Source organism: Amblyomma mixtum, chromosome 3, assembly GCF_055824585.1.
Source record: "Amblyomma mixtum isolate Tamu chromosome 3, ASM5582458v1, whole genome shotgun sequence".
Taxonomy (NCBI): domain Eukaryota; kingdom Metazoa; phylum Arthropoda; class Arachnida; order Ixodida; family Ixodidae; genus Amblyomma; species Amblyomma mixtum.
In genome coordinates this window covers 430,497,536-430,516,240 of record NC_143014.1, presented here as the reverse complement: position 1 = coordinate 430,516,240, position 18,705 = coordinate 430,497,536, and the positions used below count along the sequence as shown (strand labels likewise).

Sequence of the window (18,705 nt, the reverse complement as noted above, 5' to 3'; positions counted from 1 at the left end):
GACATCTCGAACGACAATTGCAATTAAGAAATTTAAAAAAATGGGTTCGCCTACGATGCTGAAGTCCTCAACTTCCACATTCTGACATCGTACCCTAAAGCTAAAAACTAAAAATTAAACAGTTAATGATAGGTAACAATCGTGGTTTGACTTTCTACCCTTTTACCACTACCTCAGCTACGTAGTAGGTAGTTTCGACCACATACTGGGGATGCTCTGTTTGACTTGACAGATATTCTCTGTTCTTGACTTTTGAAGCTCGCTTTCTCGCTTCATCTTTGTTTTCATTTCTTTTTCCCTTTCGCGCTTATTTATGGAGACAAAAGATACCCCCACCCATTCTAGCCGAGGATGCATATCGCCCAATCATGCGCCATCTCTACAAAGCGACAGGAAACTCACTGAAGAATGGCTGCACCTTCCGCTTCGCGCTCCTTGCGCCAGTTGCGTATACTGTACGGATTGCGTCTACTACGGGTGCTGTCTGAGCCGTAGTCTAGCATTCCGGAGGCACATCCTAACTTTCGAGCTAGTGATAAGGAACAGCCAATACAAGGACATACCGTTTTTCCATCTTTATTCATACTTGATTCATTTCTCTGCTGTCATTTTTGGCTATCTTATCTGTTTCGTATATTGTCGTCTGCACATCTGATTTTAATTTTCTGTCGTGCGTATTTTGATGGTGGGTGACGTTGTCAGGATATGCAGGAGGACAAAAAGTTTAACGAGCATCCAGTTTATGGCTCTGTTAACGACTTTTCGAAATAAATGATTATCAACTCCTCCGCCCATCGGCCCGTTGGTCTAGGGGTATGATTCTCGCTTTGGGTGCGAGAGGTCCCGGGTTCAAATCCCGGACGGGCCCGGTTTTTTTTTTCTTCGCAGTGGCCTTTGTGTCGCAAAAGTCTCGGATACGCACTGCGCGCAACGCGAATTTAAGTCTGCGTGAAAAAAAAAGAAGAGTATAGAGAGCAGGCAAGCACAAATATATTACTACAGAACTCGGTGTAGAATGCGGGCCAAGGATCACCCAGTCAACATAACAGGCCCAAAGAGAATGCCACAGTGGACAGAAAATTACTGAGGGAAACCTGCTCGCCTGATACGTGTCACTGCAAACACAGAAGCAGCTGGTCCGCCCCGGTTATGTGAACACCTGAACGAACGTGGAACGTAGTTACTGGAAGCATTTCCCTTCCGAGGCAAACGCGTCCACAGATCAGAAAGAAATGTCGGTACGTTGTTCTAAACAGGTGAGCCTGCGTGGCAGTGTTAGAGGAATGAATTTAACGCTTTGGTTTTTAATCTTTTCTAGCTTTTGAAAGCTCATTTTCAGTGAGAGCGATCGGTTTGTCGTTGAGATGCCGTAGCCTATCCGATACGCGCCAACTTCGATTTGTACTGAGTGTTGCTTAAAAGAGAAATAATAAAAGAATTAAAACGCATATGTCCGTGCCAGTGCCGTTAGGCATAGCGGTCTACTTAAAGACTAAGCACAAGAATAGAGTAGGTCAGAGAATAAAACACGAGTTAGTGATATTTTAATTGAAATGAAGAATAAATGTGCATGTGCAGGGCATGTAATCCGAAGGTAGCATGAAACAATATGGTTATTAAGGGCACCGGGCTGAATTCTGAGAGAAGGGGAAAAGTCAGGTGGACGGATGTGTTTAGGAAATTTGCTGAGATAAGGTGGCCGCAGCTGGCAAGGGCATCGTTAATTGGACAGATATTGCACAGTTCTTTGTTTTCGGGCGGCATTGTTAGGGTAATGATGAGGCTCTCACGAGCGCTCCCTTGCGATGTCGTTCATAACCTGCCAAATTGTACGTTCTAACCGGTTTTTGCGGCGAGCAATGCTGTCAAGCGAGGCTTGACATTATGCGAAAGGCAGTTCACCCCCCCCCCCCCCCCCCTCCCCCTGTTTGGTTTGATAATTCCCTCGTTAAACAATCATGTGCTGAGAGTAGAATTTTTACGAAACAAAAACTTGAATTTCGATGCTCCCAGCCGCCTTTCTGTGTATTTGAATGAAACCGGGCTAGCACTGACTGAGACTTTTCTTCTCTGTGGTGCCCAGTTTCGAGCACGTTCTTCATGCCGTCAGACCGGTTTATTGTTCTTGACCTTCACTGCCACATCTTTTCCTTGTTACATGTGCCACGCTGGAGCAGGAAATCAACAGCGGCCCGTTGGTCTAGGGGTATGATTCTCGCTTTGGGTGCGAGAGGTCCCGGGTTCAAATCCCGGACGGGCCCGCTATTCTATTTTTTTTTTTTGTTTGCACAATGGTCTTCGGAAATGAAAAGTGAACTGTGGCCCAATCGTCCCTCGCAACCCTTATGCGCAAATGTTGTGCTGCTATGGTGTTTGTTTGTCTGCAACACCGAAAATTAAGCTCTGCATTTTCCTGAAAATAATCTTCGAAAGTAGCTTTACCTGTATTATTTTTTGGAGTTTACTTGGCTTGCAGCAGCTTAAGATTTGCAACATCGCGAAAGTTGAGAGACCAGGACGCATTGAACGAGGGACCATGACGAATACTGAGGTCCCGACCCCTCGCGCTGTGTACATTTGTATGACACAACACTAACTCGATCGACTTAAGTTACTTCTACTTCAGGATGAGGCATTCAGATCAGGATGCAGGGAAGTCTTCTCCGTGCCGAGAAAACAGTTGAGTCTACTTTTTAAGGGAAAGTGAAAAAAAAACATCAAGGAAGAGAGTAGACGAATAGTCACGCCTTTCTTTATCAAAAGTCGCTCTTTCTCTCAAATAATTCTTCCCGCACTCGATCGTGTTCACGTAAATGGCATTACAGACAAGCTCTGACTACCAGCTGAATTTGTTGAAGAAACAGCGGAAAACATAAAGCCGGACGCAACTGAAACGCTTACGTAGATGACACATAGGAGGCGAGATACCCCACCTTCTTCTCAGACAATCGCAGGGATGATCGCTGATACATAATACGCACTTATTATGAATATAAAAAACCCGCCATGATCACGGATGTCCACCTATTTTTATCTAGAAAAAGAATCTTTGTTCGTGTAAATCGGTGCGTTTTTACACATCTTACAACGAAATACTGTGTGTAAAAAGTGATCATGTTGTTTTTCTTTCTTTCATGTTCCTTTTGATAGTTGCATTAGTACATCTTACAGTGTACAGCTGTGTGCGAAAGGGGATAATCTTTTGCTGGCTTTTTTATGCTCCTTCAAGCGATTGTCAACACATCTAGCAGTTTGACTAATATTGTCACGTTGCAGTGACGGCAGTCCAGCGGTCAGGAAGACATCAACCAGTCTTTGAAACGAAGCTCTTTATTTGGGCTGACTTGCGCCCGCAAAAGAACTGAATCACTCGGCGGTGGCGTAGAAAGAGAAGTTTATTTTTTCTAATGTCAACAAAAGTACAAAACAAAACGGCTGAACTCAAAGGTCTGATGTCACATGCACATGCGCAGTGCCGCTGCACTCAGCACGTCAGTAGGGCAACAAGAAAGCCGATACTCGACCTCCGCGCAGGACGATGAAGTATGTTGACCACTTGCGCAAAAACTCCGCCTCGCTCATTGACAGTGCGTCCACGCATGCTTGCTCAAAGAGGCGCGTGCGGAGGCGCTGCAACATCGGAAACATTGCTCTTTGCGGACGCCCATTTAAGGAAGCCGCTCCACGCTGCCGCCACATAACGAACATGCCGACACACAAGAGCATATTTGTGAACAGTTCGCGTGAACTAGTGCGCGCTTCGAGGCGGGTTAAAAACATGCGTGACACCAGTATCCAAAAGGTGCGCGCAACTACACACTCAAACATAGCGTGCCGCAATGTTTCTAAGAGACCGCATTGCGGGCATCGGGCGGAGGGCGCCACGCCCCAAGCCGCAAGGCGGTCTCTGGTGGGCAGGACCCGCCAGCCTCGCAACCAGCCGAAGTCCCTGATATCTGCAGGAAGTGCAGGTGAGGTCAGTTGACGCCAGCGCGCCCGTCTCGTTTTCTGGAGTTGTTCGCGGGTGAGCTCTGCTACCGTTAGTGCCTCACACACCCTGGAGGGCGGGGTTTCATCAATATCCAGATCGGGCACGCTGGCAGACAACGACGCCAGTGTGCGACGCACATTAACGAAGAATGCCGGCGGCTGCTCGGCTGTAGGGCCAACCACGTGTTGTGTAAAAAACACATTACGCGCTGTACCCAGAAAGTATGCGATGAGTGTTCTCCCGGGATAGTCTGGTTTGTGCACAAGATCGCGTACTCCTTGCAAGGTGAGCACATTACACATGGTGCGGATGCAAGGTATACTAAACCCACCCATGTACGATGGAAGGCGCATGAACATTCGTGACACAAGTTCGGTTTTGCCCGCCCAAACGAAAGAGCCACAGGCCGAGGTTAGCCTGCGAGCAAACGTGCGCGGTGGGTTTGCGACGCGGGCGACAAAAAAACATGCGGCTAGGATTGTAGACTTAACTACATAGCTGCGCTCTGCCATTGAAAGGCGGAAAGTTGACGCGACCGAGAGGCGACTCGGCGGTGGCGTAAGCAACAAACGTGCTCGTCGGTCGTCGAACTACGAATGTCCGTCGCTCGCGGCATCGCTCAATTTAAAGCCGGCAAGGAAACTTCCAGACAACAGGTCAAGATCATCTACAGTAATCTGGAAAAACCTAGATGCAGCCTTTCATGGCTGCGATCAATCGAGATTAGTCTGGTCGCTTCTGCGTCACGAAAAAAAGTGATAACGACCCTTTCCTGCAGCCTTGAGTGTGAACGAACAAACACTACAGTGATACGTGGCAATACCCTCCTTCCAAAGAAGGATCGTCTCGATGCTTTAAAATGAAAATAAACACGCAGAATGAAAACTTCGAGTCCTTTAGCGTTCATAATATGGCTTCAGGCGTACGACATGTACGACTTCCGGGCGTGTGCGGCATCGCTGAGATGCTGTCGTGCCGTCGGGGATGACTTCATAGTCGAGGTCACCGATGCGACGGAGAACCCTGTACGGGCCAAAGTAGCGTCGCAGCAACTTTTCACTCAATCCACGGCGGCGAACTGGCGTCCATATCCAAACACGATCACCTGGCTTGTAATGCGTGTCTCGTCGGCGCAGATTGTAGCGTCGGGCGTCGGTGTGCTGCTGATCTTGAATGCGAAGCCGCGCAAGTCTTCGGGCTTCCTCGGCGCGATGAAGGTAGGCGGCGACGTCGAGGTTGTCTTCGTCGGAAACGTGCGGGAGCATTGCGTGGAGTGTTGTCGTGGGCTTCCTGCCGTATACCAGCTGGAATGGGGTAAACCTGGTTGTCTCCTAGACGGCAGTATTATAAGCGAAGATCACGTAGGGCAGAATGGAGTCCTACGTCTTGTGTTCGGCGTCGATGTACATGGAGAGCATGTCTGCGATGGTCTTGTTCAGACGCTCTGTGAGTCCGTTGGTTTGTGGATGATAGGCAGTTGTCCTCCGATGGCGTGTCTGACTGTAGTTTAAAATGGCTTGCGCTGCAGCTCGGCTGTAAATGCCGTCCCTCTGTCTTTGATGAGGACTTCGGTGGCGCCGTGTCGCAGGAGAATTTGTTCGACAAAAAATTTTGCGACTTCTGTTGCGGTACCATTAGGCAACGCTTTTGCTTCGTCGTATCGGGTCATGTAGTCGGTGCCCACGATGATCCACTTGTTATCTGATGATGAAGTAGGAAAGGGGCCGAGGAGGTCCCTATTTGCTGAAAGGGCTTAGTTGGAGGTGGTATGGGGTTCAGGAGTCCGGCTGGTCTAATCAAAGGCGTTTTGCGTCGCTGACACTCACGGCACGTTTTCACATAATGGGAAACGTCGGCAGCTAGCCGCGGCCAATAGTACTTCGCCTGGATGCGGTGCAACGTGCGAGCAATCCCGAGATGCCCCGCAGTCGGCTCACCATGACATGCCTGCATAATTTCTTGCCTAAGGTTCTTGGGCACGACAAGAAGATGTACTGTCCTGTTGGGCGCGATGTTCTTCTTCAGGAGGACATTATTGTGAAGGACGAAGGACGACAGTTGGCGCTTGAACCCCCGGGGAGGCGATGCGGTCCTGCCCTTCAAATAATCAACTAGGCTTTGCAACTCAGGATCCGAGCACTGCTGTTGCGCGAAACTGCTGGCGCTTACCGGTCCTAGGAAAGCGTCGTAGTCTTCCTCTTCCGGTGCTGCGTCTACGGGGGCTCGCGATAGGCAGTCTGCATCGGAATGTTTGCGGCCAGATTTGTAGACTACAGTTATGTCGAATTCTTGAAGACGCACGCTCCAACGAGCAAGGCGGCCGGACGGATCTTTCAAATTGGCCAGCCAGCATAGAGCATGGTGATCGCTCACAACCTTGAATGGTCGTCCGTATAGGTAGGGGCGAAATTTGGACGTGGCCCAAATAATGGCGAGACATTCTTTCTCTGTCGTCGAATAGTTGGCTTCGGCTCTCGACAGTGAACGGCTAGCGTACGCGATAACTTTCTCCTGTCTGCCATTTTTCTGAACGAGGACCGCTCCTAAGCCCACACTGCTTGCATCGGTATGAACTTCGGTTTCGGCGTTTTCATCAAAGTGCCCGAGCACATGAGGGGACTGTAAGCGGCGCTTCAGCTCGTTGAAAGCTTCCTCTTGCGGCCTTTCCCATTTAAAGGGCACGTCAGCCTTGGTAAGTTTGGTCGAAGGTTCAGCGATGCGCGATAAGTTCTTGACGAATCGCCGGTGATAAGCGCACAATCCAAGGAATCTGCGTATAGCATTCTTGTCATTAGGCTGTGGAAACTCTGCGATCGCAGCCGTCATCTGGGGGTCTGGGTGAACTCCATCCTTGCTTACGACGTGACCAAGGAACAGCAGCTCCTCGTAAGCGAAGTGGCACTTCTTAGGTTTCAGTGTCAGGCCTGAAGACTTGATCGTTTCCAGCACAATCCGAAGCCTTCTGAGGTGGTCTTCAAAGTTTGAGGAGAAGACAACAACGTCATCTAAGTAGACGAGGCAAATCTGCCACTTCAAGCCTGCGAGCACCGTATCCATTACTCGCTGGAACGTCTCTGGGGCAGAGCAGAGGCCGAATGGCATCACCTTGAACTCGAAGAGTCCGTCTGGCGTGATGAACGCAGTCTTCTCGCGATCTCTTTCGTCGACTTCAATTTGCCAGTAGCCGCTCTTCAGGTCCATCGATGAGAAGTACTTAGCGTTGCATAGCCGATCCAGTGTGTCGTCGATGCGGGGGAGGGGGTAGACATCCTTCTTCGTAAGGCTGTTTAGGCGACGGTAATCGACGCAGAAGCGAAGGGTGCCGTCTTTCTTTTTCACTAGGACAACTGGTGCTGAACAGGGGCTCCTTGATGGCTGGATGACGACGTCACGTAGCATTTCCTCTACTTTCTTGCGGATAGCTTGGCGTTCTATCGGCGATACGCGGTAGGGACTCTGCCGCAGTGGTCGGGCGTGTTTTTCTGTGACAATGCGGTGCTTGGAAAGCCGGGTACGTCGCACATTCGATGCTGATGAGAAGCAATCGCTTTACCTTTGAAGAAGACTAAGTATTTGGTCTTGTCTGCTCCGGGGTAATGCCGGGCTGATATCGAACGTGGGTTGATGGCCTTGGTCTGATGGTTCTGCGGGTTGGTCGGGTAGGGCAAATACGTCTCTGATGTCTGCCAGCTCGTCGAGGAAAGCGATCGTCGTACCTTTGTTTAGATGCCAGTATTCTTCGGTGAAGTTGGTTAGCAACACCTAGGCTTGTCCATTTCGGAATTGTGCGACTCCCCTTGCGACGCCCAGCCCTCAATCAAAGAGTAACTGTGTGTTCCCTTCGACGACGCCTTCGGCAGTTTCGATGTCTCCAGTACCTATGCAGGCGACGACACTTAATCGGGGCGGCACGCTCAATGCTTCGTCGAGGACGTTTAAGGCAATGTGATGAGTCGCTGTTGTCGCGGCAGATATTGTTTTGTCCGTGGAAAGCTTGATCGACTTGGATCGAAGGTCTATGATCGCCCGATGTTCATTCAGGAAGTATATTCCCAAAATCACGTCTCGCGAGCATTTCTGTAGGACCAGGAAGGTTGTAGCATAGGTTCGCCCATTTACTGTAACTCTCGCGGTGCAGCGTCCTGACGGCGTAATAAGGTTACCACCTGCGGTGCGGATCAGCGGCCCATCCCAAGTTGTTGTCACTTTCCTGAGTCGGACAGCGAGTGGCCCGCTCATGACTGAATAGTCAGCTCCCGTGTCGACCAAGGCAGTAACCGCGTGACCGTCGACCGTAACTTCAAGATCACTTGTTCGCGTTCTCGTATTGTACGTTGTCTTCGGTGTCCGATCTCGGCTTCGTCGAGTAGTGGGGCTGCGGTGGGCGTACTCCGACGTTACTTCACTGGGCAGTGGTAAAAGCTTCAAGTCTTGCCGTGTCGTCGTCGTCGTCGGTGTTGTCGTCGTAGTTGAGGCATGGTCCTAAGTACTCGTCAATGGAGGATCTTTGTCATTGCGCTTAGAAGCAACTTCACCTCCAGAGGCTGCTTTATTCAGTTTAATCTTCGGGGGCCTGGGGAGCGTCCACGCAAGGCGTAACCTCGGTTAGGAGACACAAAGCGTGGTGACGATGGCGACGGGGAACGTGATAGGCGGCTCGGCGATGAGCATTCTTCCCGACGCAAAAACTCTTCGATTTCGGCTGGTCGCTGGCCGGGTCGGGGTCGTGGGGCGTCGTAAGAGGACCCTCGGATGCCCATTCTTCTGTATGGGCAATACCGGAAACTGTGGCCGGCTTCGCCACAGTGGAAGCATAGTGGGCGGCGCTGGTCGGGAGTTATCCACTCGTCGCATTTCCTCGGCTGTGTGCGACGCTCGTAGGGCGGGCGTGTTGGGGCGAGAGGGCGGCGGTCCAACGCAGCTGGCTGAGGCGATAGGGGCTTGGGTCCCGTCGTCGAGGGGCAGGACGGCGCACAGCTGCGGCGTAAGTCATGGCTGGGGGCTGCAGAGGCTGCGTGGGTGTCGGCGTCACACCCAAGGCCTGTTGAACCTCGTCTCGGATGACGTCAGTGAGCGATGAAAGTTGCGGCTGCGTTCCCGTTGGCAGCAATCGTCGGAGCTCCTCTCGCACAACTTGACGTATAACCTCCCGCAGGTCATTGTTGTTAGCGGTGTCCAGGCAGCTTGCTGCGAAAACGCGCTGGTGGCGGTCGTACTGGCGGGCTCGGGCATCAAGAGTTTTTTCCATGGTGGCTGCCTCTTCGACAAATTCCGCTACGGTTTTCGGTGGATTCCGTACGAGGCCGGCAAAGAGGTGCTCTTTATGTTGTTGTTGTTGTTGTTGTTCACCTCATGGGATGGCGCATACCCACAGAGGGGGATCGGCCAAGAAGAGGGGTGCATAGAGAGTTTTTGAGATTTTTTGCTTGTTTGTTTGGTTTTGTTTTCTGGGGAAAAATAAATAGATAAATTAAGTAATAAATAGAAATAGCAGAATGCTGGGGAAAAGAATCTTTATGAGAAAGCAGAAAGACTAAAAAGAAACAGGACAAGCATAACGCACGCAGGAGCTGGACTCAGCAAGATCTCTAGCAGAGGGAGTTGATTAAGAAATAAATGAATGAAAATAATAATAATAATAATAGTAACGGTGGATAGAAAAAAAAATGTAATGATGTGTAAAAAATTAAATAAATAAATAAAGAATAAAATATTAGCAAGGTAACCGTTTAGATTCCAGTAAAAAAATTTTGAATGGCGGTAAAAACAGGCCTGTGGCTGTAACCGAGAATGGTGGCCCCAAATGACAATATGATCGGGCTGCTCAAACTAAGGCCAAGCTGTTGCAGTGGTTGCTCTAAATATCGACGTCTCATCATGGTGAAGCGTCGACAAAACAACAAAAAATGGTCTATTGATTCTTGTTCACCACAGAATGCGCAGACGGGAGAAAGCGCCAAACCAGACCTGTGCAAATAAAAATTTAAGGGGGGGATCCGGCAGCGCAGCCTAGTTAGAGAGACTTCAAGCTGTCGCGAATGGCATGATTTCCTGCTCCACGGATACTGAAGATGCAGGAAATCATCAGATCTTAAAATTGATCCAGATGTCATGCCTAACAAAATGCTTCTCCGAAACCTCGCTGCTGTGATGTACGCTGTAGCCGGGAGAATAGGTAGCACGGGGCCATTGAGGGACGCTTTTGCCAGGCTATCAGCCACTTCATTGACTGTCACACTGCTATGACCCGGTACCCATATCATATGTAAAAGGCTCAAATGGGGAGGAATTAATGATAAGAAGGAGTTGAGGATTGGAGAATCCATAGCTGAGGCAAGGGACAAGCACAAAGAAAAGGAGTCAGTAATGACAGCCACTGCGGAGAAAGAAGGGTCTAGTTTCCGAAGAGCAAGCACCACCGCCAGAAACTCCGCTTGGAAAATTGGGGTGAAATCCGGAAGACGCACAGAAAAAGACCAATCCAGAAGCGGGCAATATATTCCCACTCCTGCCTTTTCATCACATTGGGAGGCGTCAGTAGCAATCATGATGGAAACAGGTAGGCTTTTTAAGTGGTCTTCTAATAATCCATTTAAAATGCTTGATGGTAAATGATTTGCATTCTTCGGGAAAATGTCATCATAGACAATTTTCACGGAAGACCCACTCTTCTGTGTCGGAAGTATGTCAGACAGGAGCACATTTAACGGGTGAAGTAAAGATTGTACCAGTACTACCTGCGGTGTATGAAATCGAGGCCAGTGGATTCCAAAAAAGAAGGTCGGCTGGCAACAAAACACAGACGAGGAACGGTGGAAACTTGAGTCATATATCGTGAGGTACGTCTGAACAGTGAGAAATTTAAATCTAGATACTAAAGGTGGAATTCGAGCTTCAAGGTAAAGCACGTCGTTAGCTACAAATTTAGGGAGGCCAAGGCACAACCGTGGAGCTTCCCGCTCTAAAAGAACAAGCGGGCGAATTTTGTAAGCAGCTGAACCAGAAAACAGCACTGATCCAAATTCTAACATTGGTCGGACGTACATAACATAAATCATTAAAAGTGCATCTCTCCGCATTCCAGACCGGGGATTGCTTAATCTACGCAACATGCCCACAGCACGAGTGCCTTTCGCTGCAACATGGTCAATGTGAGAGCGCCATGTGAGCTGGTCGTCATAAATGACACCAAGATATTTTAAAGACTTTTTAAAGACTTTTTCTTCTTCCTTCATGTTTGCGTCGGCACGCCGGAAGAGACGCTTCATCTCCTCAGTGTACATTGCAACGGTCTCGTTTGAATGTTGTATGTGAGACTGTAGCAGCTGCTGGGCTCTCTCCTTTCGCACGACGTTCGTGAAGGTCTTTAGAAGCTGCTCCTTGAAGGTTTCCCAGTTCGTGAGGCTAGCTTCCTCATTCTCAAACCAGATTCTTGCTGGTCCCTCCAAGGCGAAGAAGACGTACCTAAGTTTCGTGGCATCGTCCCAGTTGTTGAAGATAGCCACACGGTCGAACTGCTCAAGCCATTCTTCGGGGGGGCTTGTAACTGAGCTTGTAACGAATTTTTCGGAGTAATGAATTCATCAATGCTCAAGCTTCGTTCTCTGTCATCCTTGTCTCAAACTTTGTCCGCAACTGTACCTGGCAACCGTCTTTGTATTCTGTGTGTTAATCGCCTGCTTGCAGATTGTCAGCAGTTTCCTAGGCGCGGAAAACACGACATCGATGGCGTATTTGCCAGCAGCTTTCTTTAGCGCATGTTACATTCCTTCCGTGCGCCTGCGGAACCACTGCCGGCCTTCTCTTTTTCGCTTTCGCATTGGGTCAATCACTCGTTTTCGCGCATCTACACAGTTTTTTTTTATTCCTTATAACTTATTTGTGCTGGGTAGACGTTTGCGCGTAGCCTGCAGGCTTATGTTGAGATGCTCTCCTCAGTCTTTTCATGACATGTTTATCTGACAGCATATATTTCATGCCCGAGGCGACAATATCCTTTTTGATTATCTCAGAATGACCAGATAAGTTTAGTAGGGTTTTGCTGATCTCGGACAATAACGTCTGCACAAATGCCCATCTTCAGGAGACAAAGCCCCATCCAAAAACTGAAGTTGTTTTAACTGGGAACTTCTGTTGTGAACTTAAGGCCGCGTCCACATTCACTAAATATACACAAAATGTTAATACGCCTTTTAGGCAAGCAACCGGCACTGATAATAACCAGATAGTCATCTATGCATCGAAAAATCGGGACGACCAACCCCTCCGATGCCCTTTCTATGGCCCTGCCAATACTGCTTAGAAACATATCAGCCAGAACAGGTGCAACCCCATAGCCGGTACAAACACCGGATGCTTTAACAAACGACTCTCCTTCCCACTCAGTGTTCATAACAAGGGCGCATCATGCAGCAGCAATCCTTCTGTAACGTTGTCTGACAAGGAAGTAAGGTATCTTGCCTATAACGTGGCATTGATGTAACTGCTCCGGTCGCCTTTTGTTGTTTATTTTCTACTGCGTGTATAGGTGTACTGTTTCTTCAGTAAATTTGGTTGATAGTATGCGTTTGTCTGTGTCTGCGTTGTGTTTCGCTTTTGATGCGCTGGTGACGCACAATGAATGCGCAACAAATCGCACAAAATTCAGGTTTTCTTATTGGAGTTTCAAGCAGGCGCAGTCTACGTTCACTTGGCCGCCTTGGCGTATCCTGCTTAGGGAAAGTTCCTGACATTCGTTTGTTCCGGTAAGTTGGTGTGGCCCACCGCACATGCGTCAGGCTGCTGCTTCGTGAAAGACGTTCTGCTGGCGACAGCGGGAACGGAGAATGACGCGAACATTGAGAATAGCAAACCACTCGACTTAAAAGCAGTTAATAACGTCCGAAGAGAGCGCCGTGAGAAGTGCAACGCCACTGCGGCGAGTGCGGCTACCTCTATAAAGTTTTGAACGATAACTGGGCAGTGAGAAGGTCGGTCTCACCATCCTTGTCTTGTACGAGTGGCTCGTACGGGTGGAAGTCGATAGTCCTCTCCGTCAAAGGAGATGAATGCAATAAAATGGTGGCAGAGTACGTAGACTACGGGCTCGATCGTCTTTAGCTAGAAGGCTTGCGCGGGGCTGAACCGCAGCACAACGTGTGAAGCTCAGGCGCCCTGCATCCTAGAGGGAAATACTGTGCATATAAGAACGTGATGCAGTGAGGACATTTATACGCCCGTATATGAATAAATGGAACGCGCTATTCTGTCCTAAGTGCTATCGCACCGGTCCTAGCAGAAATAAAGAAACATAGCGTGCCCATGGCAGACCCAAGGATCCCTGCCACTTTGCACATGCAATACCTTCTGATTTCGTTTAGGCAACGCACTGACTGGTTTGGAATGCAGCAGCGTGCTCCGTTTATTGCTTTTTTTGCTTGTTCCTCATGAATCACTTACGAGTTGAGTACGCACGATGAGCCCTGGGGTGCTGTGTATCTAGAAGTATGGAACTCTTCTTGCTTCTGTTCAGATTGGAAGCATAACTTTGAGTGTTTATTGCAATTCTTTGTTAAAAAATAGACCTAGAATAGAGGCAATTAAGTTTTCTCGTATCGAAAGTTATCATTCGTGTCGCCTGCTGTACTCCCCGGACATAGTTTCTTTAGAGCGAGGTTTATTGCATCAGGGCATAAAGGGGGGGGGGGGGGGGGGGGGGGTTCTTTAGAGCGAGGTTTATTGCATCAGGGCATAAAGGGGGGGGTGTAATGCTGATGACATTAGGAGGTGCAAGACTTACTCCTTTCTCGACTAAAAGAGTGAAATAGTAAACCTTTTCTCAGCTTGACTGACACCCTGTCACACTGATATCGCAGGCGCCTTTGGAATTTGGGTCCTTTGTTCAAAAACCATGCGGTGCGCAGCTACATTGCACCACAAATGCGCAGTCTTGGAGGTTGTGCCGGTCATCTGACACCCATTGTCACACTGTCTCCGCAAATGCCCCTGAGAATCAGCTGCTTATATTAAGGGGCTGGACGTTTCGGTTCCAACTTAAAAAAAAATAACGATAAAGCTACGCCGAATTCGGTTTTGGAAATTCTGTTACCGAAAACGGTCAGTGTTTTTTGCATTCAAGGCATAGCTGAGTGTGATAAAAAGAAGCAGGCTTCGTTGGGTTAGAAGCGCTTCGTATCTGCACGGGCACATATTTTCAAAGTCAAAGTTGCGACACTGTTGCGAGTGCTGCATTCTGCGAGGTGAAGATTCATGCGTTGCATAGAATTTTTGTGGCTTTTCTGGAGCGTTCTCGAAGGGAATCTATGCGTCGACAAAATTCCTTGCTCCTTCGGTAGAGTCTGGTGAATGTTGCACTATTTGTCCACTACAAGGTTTTTATGTTTAAAGCCACAAACTATCTTTTTCTCGCAGTTGTGCTTAATAGGGGATTAACTGTTCAGCTGTTTTTTCTGTGCGTGTTCATGAGAAAGTTTTCTTCTGACACATTCGGTTTACTCACTTTCTTCCTTTGAATAGCTGTATGGACTCGCCAGAAGGCAGATGACAACGATTCTGACCGGTCATTACTCCCTCTACCCATAAACCTACCCATAGACGTAGACTTTCTTGACATCAGTGTATTAAAACGAGTTCAGCGGATGTAGATTCAAAAGGCCGCAGAACCGTTTTTTAAACTCTACAAGTGTACCTTACATGTCAAGATGTGCCCTCGCGCCAAGGGGACGTTTGTGCCGTGGTCATTGAGATACTAACTGCGCGATCAAAGAGAAACTATTGAACAATGCTTTCTGTTTTGTCGTGATGCTGTATTTTTGGGGGACATACTTCAGGAGACACTTAAAACGGACACTGATATCGCGCCTTACACTATAAGATTTCCGCCTATAATGGAAGAATATGGGATTCCATGTGAACTTCCGGTGGTCATAGGGCTATTTAGCGTGTAGAAAAGCCGCATGATGGATAAACACGTTGCGCAAGTTCAATCGCCGGATTTGTTGCTTTTTCTCTACGTGTGCGCCTCCCAGGATTTTGATCTGCATGCGGAGCAATGGAGTGATTCGGTAGCGTGAAGCAGTATGCCGAGGTCGCTGAATTCGACCCGGTCAAGTAATGCACGAGGAGGGACAGGGAGGCTACTTTTATTCCATGCAACAACAGAATGAAGCTAAAAATGACGAAAAGAAGATGGTTGAGTAGTCTAAGGCGTCGGCAAACCAAGCTTCTTTCTTTGCGACGCCGTTTATTTGATTCCCACGTTTGGTAAGTATGTTGATGTTGTCTTTAGTGCGAAAGCAGTATTAGCATCCTACCCCGCAAAATCCGCAGGTGGACGTGAAGCCTCTGAGAGAGTCACGAAAGGAAAGGAAACGCGCATAACTGGCTCCCTGGGTCAGTGGACACCTCAGTCGCGCGTTAGCTGCGCGGCGGTAGTGACAGAGAGATGTGCGCTCTATGCGTTGGCGTTAACAGCGTTGTGGCAGAAACGCTGCGCTGGAGCAATAGGCCGCTGGCATTCATTGTGTTCATTGCCGTTGGCGTTGACGACGTTGCAGACTCCGTTATTTTAAGGAAAGGAAAGAGCGCATAACTGGCTCCCTGGGTCAGTGGACACCTCAATCGCTCTTTGAGGTAGGTGGTGATGGTGTCCACCTGCAAAAAAACGTACTTTGACACAATATTTGTAGCTTAAAAATGCTAAACCGTCTGCCATTTTTTTACTGTGTTAGTAGTACATCCTTCTTTCCCAAAAATAATCATATGGTGTGCTTATGTGCGTGTGTGTGCATGCGTGCGTGGCGTGGGCGCATGTGCGAAGCCTACAGCCCTGAAGCACACTCCTCCTCTCAGTGCATATCCGGGCACCCACTGGTAAAAAATTGCAGACGGTTTAGCGTGGCTAAGCGCGAAATATCGTGCAGTGGCACTAGTAACAGTGGCCGCTTAAGGTCCCTACGTACTAAATGACTTTACCGTAAAGGCCTTAACCATAAATACTTTTGGCCTAAAGACCCTCTACCTAAAGGCCTTCAACCGCAAGACGTTTACTACGAAGGCCTTCCCCCAAAAGGCTTTATCATGAGGTCTATACCCTGCAGGCCTTTGCCGTAATGCCTTGACTACAAAGGCCTTTACACTGACGGAATTTACCTTGAAGACTTGCACCCAGGTGTACCCTTCACTGATGTGAAGGTCTAGCAGGTGTACACACCTCGCAAGTTGCCCACAGCCCGGTGGGCCGCCTGCTAAAAGCAGGCTTCAGGGACGTATATGTGTAAAATGAATATCATGACTGCGAGCCTTCATTCATCACACACCAATATTAACACCCGCCGACCTCAACCCTCTAAAAGCCTTACCACCAACAGCCTTCACCCGCCACCGTCTCCAGCTTCCAGAAAGCTTCAAGCTACCAACCACCCACGATCGCCCTCCAGCCTGCGAATGCTGTCTCCGACAGCCCCCTTCCGAGCACCCACTTTTGAAAATGCACCTACCAGCTGCGAGCTTTCCCCCATAACACTCCCACCTCCAGCACATGTTTTTGGAGTCTAGAACAAGATATGTCCTCCAAAACCCACACTTCCCCGCAACTTAATCTCCCAGAAGGCCTACACCTATCTATACTGCTCACCCCCACGCTTCGGAAACACTCCATGATGGATGCACTTTCGGGAACCAACCGGTAAAAATGTATCTCCCAGCTACGAGCCTGAACCCACAATTTACCTATTTACATTCTCTAAAAGGCCTTCATACTCAACCCTCCGGAAGCACCGCCCGGAGGGTACATCTCCGGGCACTCAAGGGTAAAAATACACCCCCCCCCCCTCTACACTCTTCCAGCTAACTACAACCTCAAGGAGGCCCCCACCCTCCATAAGCCTCCTCCTACAAAGAAGCTACGGTTAAATTGAATTCGAAGGCGAAATGGGAGGCTGTAAGCGCAAAATCGAAATGTAAGTACTACGAACACTGCTAGCGCAGATTTGTCACATCACATCACATCGCATTTTTTTTTTGTTTGCTGATAACATTATGAAGAAATTTTTCGGAATATTTCGGAAAAAAATCTTAATGTTCAGCTTTTTTTGCCCCCGTGTTCTGCTTCAAGTTCACCGCGGATTTCAGACAATTTTTTCCATTGTTTGCCGAGAGTTTTTGCTAAAAACATATGATTCATGCAGCTGAGGCGAGATGTTAATGCTCCACGAGTACCGTCGCCCAAGCGTTCTAGAAAATACCGCCAATAAGCATAAGTCACTCGCCTGAGACACTAACCACCCAAAGTGCGAAAGCGAGAGACCGATGTAAGCTTCCCAACAGAAAATTAAACATTCAGCAGTTCCAGATAAGCGTGATGAAGCCGCCCGCAAGTGACTGGCCTTTATTTTTTTTTTTATAGGAAGAACTGTTTCACTGCATCCCCGTAGCACAAAATTATTTAATCCCAGTTACATTCCATTGCAAAAGCCTCGTTCTGTACTTAATCGTATGTGTCAGCGATAGCATGCATTTACGCATTACCCCTGTGTGTAATCGCTATTTAATTTCTTTCTCTTAAGTACTTCTACTGCTGCCACAAGCCCGACTTTTTTTGCTTATTTCCGCTGCGCGCAACAAAAACTGCCCGGATTCTGAAAAAAAAACTGCAGCAACTTATGCAGCCTTTATTTCGTAATAATCGTAATATTATCTTGGGTTCGACATGTCGAAGCCACACAGGGATTATGAGGGACGCTCTACTGGATGACTCTAAATTAACTTAGACCTCCTGAGGCTCTTCAACGTGCTCTGACCTTGCACAGCACACGGGCATTTCGCCACAATCGAAATGAGGCTACCCCGGCCGGGTTCGGCACCGCGGCCTTGGGATCAGCAGCCGAACGCCACAGGCATGTGCCATCGTGGCGGTTCTTATTTTTGTACCTGCTGTCCGAGACAACGAATGCCCCGGAAAGTAAACGTTGCACAACGTGGTTGGGTCGTTGCACATATTTATGGCATATGACACAAATAAAGGGGAGCTATTCTGACTCGGTGCTTCATGAGGTAGGATTATGAGTTTATAATTTCATTGAAAATATCAGCAAACATGTGAATCTGATAAACTCAAGATTTAACATCAGTCTGGCGTGAAATGCTTTATAATTCCAAAAGCACATTACAGAAGCGCCAGTTAGGTTACATTTCTAGACACCAGACTTCCCAGAGTTTTGTTGTCGCGCACTAGGGGCCATTTTCGCCGTGCCTAGCACAGACAGCTTCTGTTGCCTAAATCCATGTGGTAGCACAACTTATTTTCTCTTAAAAGAAAATCTTTATTTTGGGGCTTAAATGAGTCCTGAACAGAAGACAGAAGAGCAAGTTGCTGGGCTAGTTGGTACTGTTGCATCGTGGTGGAGCAGCGCAAAGGACGGAACACAAGAAACAGCGCCTGTGTACGTCCTTCCTTGTTTCTTGTGTCCCGTCCTTTGCGCTGCTCCACCACGATCCTGAACAGGTTCGCTACGGTTCCTTTGAGTCGCTCCGGTTCGGTTTTGGTTCCAAAAAGTCGAAAGAAAATATAGGTAGGTTCGGTTCCCGGCAAAAATACGGGTTTCTTTTTCGGTTTCGATTTCAGGTTCGGTTCCCATTTAACACCCTTGTTGCACATGCTACCGACAGGGGCTCACGCAGCAGCATAGTGGCGATCACTTTAAATTGATACTGAA

At 48.5% G+C, this 18,705-nt stretch overlaps 1 protein-coding gene and 2 non-coding genes across 3 annotated transcripts; 2 read left to right on the top strand and 1 right to left on the bottom strand.

Annotated features, from left to right (window-relative positions):
- The first annotated feature begins 796 nt into the window (after window positions 1-796).
- TRNAP-UGG (transfer RNA proline (anticodon UGG)) lies at window positions 797-868 on the top strand. The gene has a single exon. It is a non-coding gene; the product is annotated as a tRNA-Pro (tRNA).
- Window positions 869-2,189: 1,321 nt separating this feature from the next.
- On the top strand, window positions 2,190-2,261 carry TRNAP-UGG (transfer RNA proline (anticodon UGG)). Its single transcript has one exon. It is a non-coding gene; the product is annotated as a tRNA-Pro (tRNA).
- Window positions 2,262-9,720: 7,459 nt separating this feature from the next.
- On the bottom strand, window positions 9,721-16,649 carry LOC149358083 (uncharacterized). The gene is made up of 2 exons (XM_089576725.1): window positions 16,626-16,649; window positions 9,721-10,662 (listed from the first exon to the last, which is right to left on the bottom strand). The coding sequence occupies exons 1-2, from the start codon at window positions 16,647-16,649 to the stop codon at window positions 9,721-9,723; spliced, it is 966 nt and encodes a 321-aa protein (XP_089432851.1).
- Window positions 16,650-18,705: the final 2,056 nt, after the last annotated feature.